This window comes from Takifugu flavidus, chromosome 1, assembly GCF_003711565.1.
Source record: "Takifugu flavidus isolate HTHZ2018 chromosome 1, ASM371156v2, whole genome shotgun sequence".
In the NCBI taxonomy this organism is placed as follows: Eukaryota; Metazoa; Chordata; class Actinopteri; order Tetraodontiformes; family Tetraodontidae; genus Takifugu; species Takifugu flavidus.
In genome coordinates, this window is record NC_079520.1 from 17,853,274 (window position 1) to 17,861,299 (window position 8,026).

The window sequence follows — 8,026 nt, forward strand, 5'->3', positions numbered from 1 at the left end:
AGGTGGAAATAGATGCTAGGTGAGGGTGTTGGGGTAGGCTGAAGCCTCCGGAGCGGGTGTCATCCATGAATATGGTGCCAGAGGCAGTGTTATGGGATACATCTCGTAGGCAGGCGGTGGAACCCCTGGCCATACGCTTGTCTGCTTGGGGTCAAACTAGAAGAAAAAAGATTTTTTTTGTATTTACTAAACATTAGTAAAATCAATCTGCAGCTTTATTTATTTTCTTTTTCTTAAATTGAAGTATGTTCTTTCCTGCATGGAAAATATTAATTCGAAGATGTTTTGGACAGTAATTGGAGAACCCATCACAAAAGGTTAATTCCAACAGACAAGTAGACATTTTTCCACCATTTTTCCACGCAGAAGCCCGTCATTGCCTGAGTAACGGGGCTCACGCACCAGTGAATATGGTGGGGGGTGATCCACGGTGCTGTACCGAGGAGGGAATCTGTCACATCGCTGGTGTTCCTCTGCCTGGCCTCCAGGAGGAGATGCTGTGTGAAACTCGAAAGATGTGTTGCCATCTTGTGTTGTTGGTATGCTGACATTATTTGATGTTCTTTTTCTTTTGACATACAGGTAGAAGCAGAAAAGCACCACAGCTATGGCCATCGCTAACACTGGGGATCTCAGAAAGAACACGTCAGTTATTTCTATATCACAAAGCTTAGAACTTCTTCACATGGAGAGATGCTGTCCTCACTTTAGATACTTACAAGTACTGCAATATATTGGCCATGGTAGTCATGGCAGGACTTGTTTCAACCTGCTGGCATTACTGTGAGGAAATAAGAAAAATACATTGTTGCATCTTCCTGGAAAAAAAAGTTTTATTTTAGTTTAAATTTGTTTATTTGCGTTCGTGAAATAGCTGATTTTGAAAAAGCAAGGATATTTCTCTTGTAATAGTAATTTTGGCCGCAAGAGGGCAATGTGGAAAGATCCACTTTCACTGCCCGCCTGGCTCAGACCTGCTCTTCCTCTCCTGATTGGCTGATTCAGCGCCACGCCACAAAGCTTTGAGAGGCGCCACCTTGCGGTCAACACAATATTTTCAACATTGTTTCCGCTCTGACTTTCAGACCAAAAAGAAACGCGCTTTGCATCCAAGTTTAAAAGGATAGCCTATTTTTAGAATATAAAAAGTGAAAACATTCATTTTTGAAATTACAGCCATCAAATCTGATTTGTTAGACTTTACAAAACTAAGTGGGGAGATGTTGCATTTTAAATGAGAACATGATACTAAATTCAACTTTTCATTTTATTTTAATCATTTCATGGAAGTCAAAAAATGTTTTTAAATTCATATTCAAGAGTAACAATTCTCTTTTTTTGGAACTGTGTACACAGGCTGCCCAACAAGAAGACTCTATAACCTAGGAAATGGCCAGCATGATGTTTGACTTTACACTGTCTGTCTGTCACAGCTGACAGTGGACCTTCATCCTATAAACATTCCGCTGATTAAACTTCTAAGGAAGGTGCGGCGTAATGGACACAAATCAAGTACAGAATCAGTAAACTGAACACAGAAACACACAAACTTAACAACATTATTGCCCAGATTAATTGACGGATGAACTCTTACCTTATGAAAAATATAAAAGTGTCTTAACATGTGCTTTGTGTCAAAGTATAAGGAAGTGCACGAAACGAAGAGCTTTTACAGCATTATTTTCATTTTTAAAGATACAGGACAGAAATATACACATTCCAAATCTACTAAAATGTTGAAAGTAGTGAAGTTAGGATTAAAGGCAAAAAACCCACTGTCACTCAAGTGGTTTCTTGTAACCTTCCCTCACTGCGAAAACATGAAATATCCCGTTTAATAATGTTTAAACTACCTTTGACGTTGAATTTAACATTGAATGTTACACATGCACACATTAAATAGCCATAAAAAACAGGTCAACAACAACTCAAACACATTTCAGATCAGTTCTCATCATTTTCTAATACATTTTCTATTATCAACACACCTAAAATGTTCATGCAAGTTATATTTAAAGGGAAGGAGGAAGGAAGATCAGGTTTGTTCTGAGTAAGCTGGAGGGTCTGTGTATGAAGGCTCCTGATAGGCTGGTGGTTCCAGCTGGATGGAGACAAAAGAGAATGTATTACACATTGATTTCATCCCTTTTTAATAGATTAAAAATTATAAAAGCCTCTTCATCACGAGCTCTGCTAAGGGTGTGAATATGAGCGCTGTTGTACCTTGTATGGAGGAGGCAGGCTGACGTGTATTGTGGAGTACACAGGAGGGTCCCTGTGAGGAGGCTGCAAATGTGCTTCATATGGCTCCAGCTGTGGCTCCTCTCCTTCAGATACAGGGACCACGTACACAGACGGAGGTTCAGGGAGGCTCAGCGAGCGGTTGCCTGTGGATTTCCTCTTCTTTACAAATTGGTAACACAAAATCCACAGAACCACCCCGAAACACAGCAAAGGAATCCTGAGAGAGAGGACAACTGTTACTGTAGCTACAGACGGCAAAAAGCTGCAAACTGGATGAGAACAGAGGGAATACTCACTCAACTGCAGGATAGAAAAGAGACATGGCAGCTTCAGGTTGTATAGTAGGTGTCACAACTGAGGAGGATGAAGAGACGTTGTCAGTAAGAAGGTGCACGGTTGTAAAGTTGAAGACATTTCAATTACAACTGACCCGTTTGAGTCTACGCAACAAAGATCTAAGACTTCATTCTGAGTTGAAAAAGTAAATAGCAAAGAAGGCTGCATCTAAAGTGCTTCTTCTCCAGCTCAGTTCCTGTTCTCTCACTTTTAGGTCCCACAGAAGAAGACTCAAACGGAGAAGGTAAAGAAAATGAATCTCACCATCATGTTGGAGCCACTCGGTGCTGCTGATTAAGTATCTTGTAGACTTTCAACAGACATTTTATAGCCTCAGTAGCCACGGTTCTAAAGGGTGACCTAAAATCAGAACAGGACAGCTGAGCGTCCAAAAGGCCAGTGGGCGGTACTGATTAGGAGAACTGCAGCAATAAATATCACGCAGGTTAATAAAAATGGAAATTACGAAACTTCAACCTAGAGTGTAACTAGGAAACCTGGGAACGCTCCTGTTGCAGCTTGTGTCTATGGAATGCAGCTGAGGTGTTGAAACATGTTCTACAGACCTCCGTGGTGGTAAAAAGGTTTCTATCCCACACGAGAAAGTCAAGATTTAACCAAAACACGTTATTTTTCTAATATTTTGGTTTATTTTATATTTGATTAATCTCTTACATCAGCCCGGACATTTTTGCCCAGTTTGCCAGTTACACGTCCCCCAGATCAGGACAGAGGCAGTCAGTTTTTAAAATGGAGGCGGAGGGGGTGGTGGGGGTGGTGGGGGGATGCCAGTGGTGCCCGAGAGGTTGAGTGGGGGAGGAGGGGGGACTGCGCCTTCTGTCGTTGGTGGAGGTGGAGGAGGCAGGTAAGTGTCACTGGATGGGAAAATGGGTGGTGGAGGTGGAGGAAGGCATGTGGGTGAGATCAAGGAGGAGGCCAGAGGAGGTGGAGGAGGAACAGGGGCACCTCCTACAGCGGCAGGAGGGGGAGGTGGGGGGAGCGATGTGGGTGACATCAAGGAAGGTGGTGGAGGAAACCCAGTGTCTGTTGCTGGAGGAGGAGGAGGGGGTGGTGGCGGAGCGGTGGTACTTGGATCTGAAGTGCCAGCAGGTGGAGGTGGAGCGCTGGTGTCACTGGAGCTGGCCACAGTTCGCAAGGAGGGAACAGAAGGTGGAGGCACGGCGATGCCGAGGCTGCTTCTGCCCTCAAGACAGGGAGAAAAACTCATGAGAACTCTGGGAAATGCAGTCTCAGACAACACAGGAACTACGTTAGCACGCCGAAGAAGCTATAGCAGCTACAACTTATCGGGACCAGTTTTGTAGCTTCTGTCCATTTCCTACGTTGCTGCTAAGATAACCTGTTGATAAGCGCTGAGCTTTCTGGAGTATCGTTTTTTCTGAGAACATCGATTTAATGAGGACTGAGAAGGATCTGTCTACATACACAGGTGCCTCTGGGGTGCTCTGTACACCAGCTGTGGTTCCTGCTGGCTGTCTGGACTGTGGCTCGCTGACCTGCCAGACAGGATAAATGCGGATTAAAAAAATGATGGCATCATCCTCAGTCATAGAAATGCAAGCATCCCTCCACACTTTACCTGGAAACAGTGTCCAATGGAGTCCAAGGCGGAGTACAATATTGGCACTCGTGAGTAGCTCCTCACCGGCTCCTTTCCTGACGCTGGTGGGGTCACATGTTTGGCACGAATCCTGGTTTTAGGAGCAGTAAAAGCTCCGATCTCTCTCCTGGACACCTTTTCAAAGTGGATGGCTACAGCCTGCAGAATACAGCAGGACAGCAACTTCATTCTCACATCATTTGTGGTACCGCTCGCCTGATCTGCTTCACTGTCCAGACTTGTTGGGAACAAGACGATGCAACCGAAGCTGATTCTGGATTCCCAAATGCAGTTTCCAGCCAAAAACCAACTTATGACTGATTATTTTCTGAAAATTCCGTATCTGTGTTCCAGTGAGGCTGTTACCAGTGACAGCAGGTTGACTGAGGACTCCATGTCTTTCATCTGCATGGTCTGTGAGTCCAGCAGCCTCAGCACGGTACTGGCCAGACTGTTGATCTGGTAGGTCACACTGGCCAGAGACTGGACAGCCAAAGCCTTGGCCTCCTCCATAGCCTGATGCGGGTCTTCAGCCTGTGGGATCGGTCAGACATTTAACATCTACACTGAACCCACACACCCAGTGGGACATTGTTGTTTCAGTTAAAATTCTCTGATGAGGACGCTTTGATTAAGTTGGAAGTGACGTCTTTTGTCGAGCCTGTAACAAAGGTTCCAACTCACAAAGCGTCTTCGACTGTATTTGCCTCAAAAACCTGATGAACGTCAACCGCATCGCGTGTTTTGGGAGCTCGTTTTTTTCTGCGCACTTCTCACCTCAATGTATTTGCTCTCGCAGTAATCTGCAACTTGAAGGAGGTTGTTGTGGTTGTCTGCGAGACCTTTTCTGGAAGCTGGCGCTTCTTCTAAGATCTGAGAAATGACCTCAGAAAAGTTCATTCTGTCCGAACTGTCGCCCATTCCCGGCTGTCTGTCTGGTAAGTCCGGGAGCCTTTCAGGAGGATGCCAAGGTATGTGAGGTGAGTCGGGCGAGGCGGGGAGGTCGTTCTGTAAAGGCGGAATCCCCGCAGGGGAAAGATTTCCACCGTGTCAGAGAAGAACTGGTTTCAGAGACGAACTTCGGAGCACTATTTCGGAATGCTCATGGCAGCGTTGGTTTACAGGTGACCAGTAGTTAATAAGGGTTGGCCGCGTGCATAAACAGTGATATGAAATGTAATTTAGTTGATATGATTTGATATCAAACGTGCGCTCTTATATGTACAATTGTAGTACCCACCCCAACCACTAGATGTCACTATGGAGAGACTGATCATTTTCCGGGGATTTTATAATAAGTGATGACGACAAACGCCACACTGAGACTGTCGTCATCAATAGAGGGAAAGAACTATTCTTTTTGTCATTTCTAGTATCAGATTAATTCAGCTCCCCCTAAATATTTTCGAAATGTAGTTCTCGATCACTGCAAAATGTATTGCATTGGTTGTGACATCATGTAACCATTCAACATTAGTGTGAGATGGACCCACATCTGAAGCCTCACAGTCCTTGTGTCGATTGTGTCTTACTAAATATCAAACCATATCCCAACTCACTGCTAAGCCATACAGATTTCCTTCTTAGTGGTATTCTAAAATCACAAAGGATGACTTTTCCAATATGTCATGACAGAATTCTCATTTTTGGCGTCTCTCTGTCGTTCTATGTGACACTTTCATGGGTGGAATATATCTCTGCTCTGTTTGAGATTAAACACACCTACAATATTTATCAAAAGGTAGTTTTTGGTGAGCAACAGGACTCGTTGGACACCCCGCTCATCGTTTTTGCAGACAAATGTTGCTGTCAGCATGTGACGGTGGCCTGGGTTTTCTCTTTTGTCTGTTCAGTTCCAGCTGATCAGTGTGCAGTGATGCTGTCACTGCACTAAAATTAAATATTCTCTGATCAGACCTAAAGTAAAGGGGCTCACTTGGGCTCACTCTGCACATTGCATTTATCCCAAATATCTGGGGCAGCATCCACCACTGTGAGGAGGACATGTGCATGAGTTCACAGACATGTTAGTATTCTGCAGTTCTTACTGGACAACATAGACAGGAAATTACTCTTGCAGCACTCTGGGAAGTCTGTGTTTTATTCTTCAGTTTACAGTCGAGTTACATTTGCAAATTCTCTACAAAAGCTGAATGTTTACTGTAACTCACAATGACTGGTGAGTTAGCTGCACTTTGTTGAACTTTCCATCGCAGAGAAAATATTGTTTGTTAACATTTGAACTTACTTTGACATTTTGAACTAACGTTTAACACTGAATGTTACACATGCACACATTAAATAGCCATAAAAAACAGGTCAACAACAACTCAAACACATTTCAGATCAGTTCTCATCATTTTCTAATACATTTTCTATTATCAACACACCTAAATGTTCATGCAAGTTATATTTAAAGGGAAGGAGGAAGGAAGATCAGGTTTGTTCTGAGTAAGCTGGAGGGTCTGTGTATGAAGGCTCCTGATAGGCTGGTGGTTCCAGCTGGATGGAGACAAAAGAGAATGTATTACACATTGATTTCATCCCTTTTTAATCGATTAAAAATTACAAAAGCCTCTTCATCACGAGCTCTGCTAAGGGTGTGAATATGAGCGCTGTTGTACCTTGTATGGAGGAGGCAGGCTGACGTGTATTGTGGAGTACACAGGAGGGTCCCTGTGAGGAGGCTGCAAATGTGCTTCATATGGTTCCAGCTGTGGCTCCTCTCCTTCAGATACAGGGACCACGTACACAGACGGAGGTTCAGGGAGGCTCAGCGAGTGGTTGCCTGTGGATTTCCTCTTCTTTACAAATTGGTAACACAAAATCCACAGAACCACCCCGAAACACAGCAAAGGAATCCTGAGAGAGAGGACAACTGTTACTGTAGCTACAGACGGCAAAAAGCTGCAAACTGGATGAGAACAGAGGGAATACTCACTCAACTGCAGGATAGAAAAGAGACATGGCAGCTTCAGGTTGTATAGTAGGTGTCACAACTGAGGAGGATGAAGAGACGTTGTCAGTAAGAAGGTGCACGGTTGTAAAGTTGAAGACATTTCAATTACAACTGACCCGTTTGAGTCTACGCAACAAAGATCTAAGACTTCATTCTGAATTGAAAAAGTAAATAGCAAAGAAGGCTGCATCTAAAGTGCTTCTTCTCCAGCTCAGTTCCTGTTCTCTCACTTTCAGGTCCCACAGAAGAAGACTCAAACGGAGAAGGTAAAGAAAATGAATCTCACCATCATGTTGGAGCCACTCGGTGCTGCTGATTAAGTATCTTGTAGACTTTCAACAGACATTTTATAGCCTCAGTGACCCGATATATGTGGTAGAAGTGGCCACGGTTCGAAAGGGTGACGTAAAATCAGAACAGTAGGACAGCGGAGCGTCCAAAAGGCCAGTGGGTGGTACTGATTAGGAGAACTGCAGCAATAAATATCACGCAGGTTAATAAAAAAGGCTGCTTGTGAAATACTGTCGAGACAATGACGAAACAGGGGCTTCAAATTGGCTGACATACATATCACTATAGAGTCTTATTATCATCTGATTAGGCCAGTGTGAGACGTGCTGCTGGAGCAGTATGGATGCAGACATTGGTGTTTTTTATTTTTAATTTTTAAGGTGGAACATTGAGGACAGAGACAAAAAGTTAATGTTTTTAGGCTGGTGGTGGTGGTGGTGGTGGTGGTGGTGTGTGTGTGTGTGTGTGTGTGTGTGTGTGTGTGTGTGTTTGTGTTTGGGGATGGGCGCATTTAAGCATCTAACATTGAATATCTGTCAAGCTGTCACCTGTAATCGTCTCATATTGTTAACTGC

The 8,026-nt window shown here is 43.9% G+C and overlaps 2 protein-coding genes across 3 annotated transcripts; both read right to left on the reverse strand.

Annotated features, from left to right (window-relative positions):
• Positions 1 to 1,663: 1,663 nt before the first annotated feature.
• abi3b (ABI family, member 3b) lies at positions 1,664 to 5,348 on the reverse strand. Its single transcript, XM_057040029.1, has 8 exons — positions 4,979 to 5,348; positions 4,568 to 4,735; positions 4,181 to 4,360; positions 4,027 to 4,097; positions 2,845 to 3,779; positions 2,541 to 2,598; positions 2,224 to 2,461; positions 1,664 to 2,101 (listed from the first exon to the last, which is right to left on the reverse strand). Exons 1-5 carry the CDS (start codon positions 5,120 to 5,122, stop codon positions 3,326 to 3,328), a joined length of 1,017 nt encoding a protein of 338 aa, XP_056896009.1. The 5' UTR covers positions 5,123 to 5,348; the 3' UTR covers positions 1,664 to 2,101; positions 2,224 to 2,461; positions 2,541 to 2,598; positions 2,845 to 3,325.
• A 938-nt stretch (positions 5,349 to 6,286) lies between these two features.
• On the reverse strand, positions 6,287 to 7,587 carry LOC130529615 (uncharacterized). 2 transcript variants are annotated; one of them, XR_008951625.1, is made up of 4 exons: positions 7,447 to 7,587; positions 7,143 to 7,200; positions 6,826 to 7,063; positions 6,287 to 6,703 (listed from the first exon to the last, which is right to left on the reverse strand). XR_008951625.1 is itself a non-coding variant. In XM_057040039.1 (3 exons), exons 1-3 carry the CDS (start codon positions 7,166 to 7,168, stop codon positions 6,638 to 6,640), a joined length of 330 nt encoding a protein of 109 aa, XP_056896019.1. In that variant the 5' UTR covers positions 7,169 to 7,366; the 3' UTR covers positions 6,287 to 6,637. The 2 variants fall into 2 exon arrangements, 1 of the variants encoding a protein (XP_056896019.1); XM_057040039.1 differs by lacking the exon at positions 7,447 to 7,587 and having other exon boundaries at positions 7,143 to 7,366.
• Positions 7,588 to 8,026: the final 439 nt, after the last annotated feature.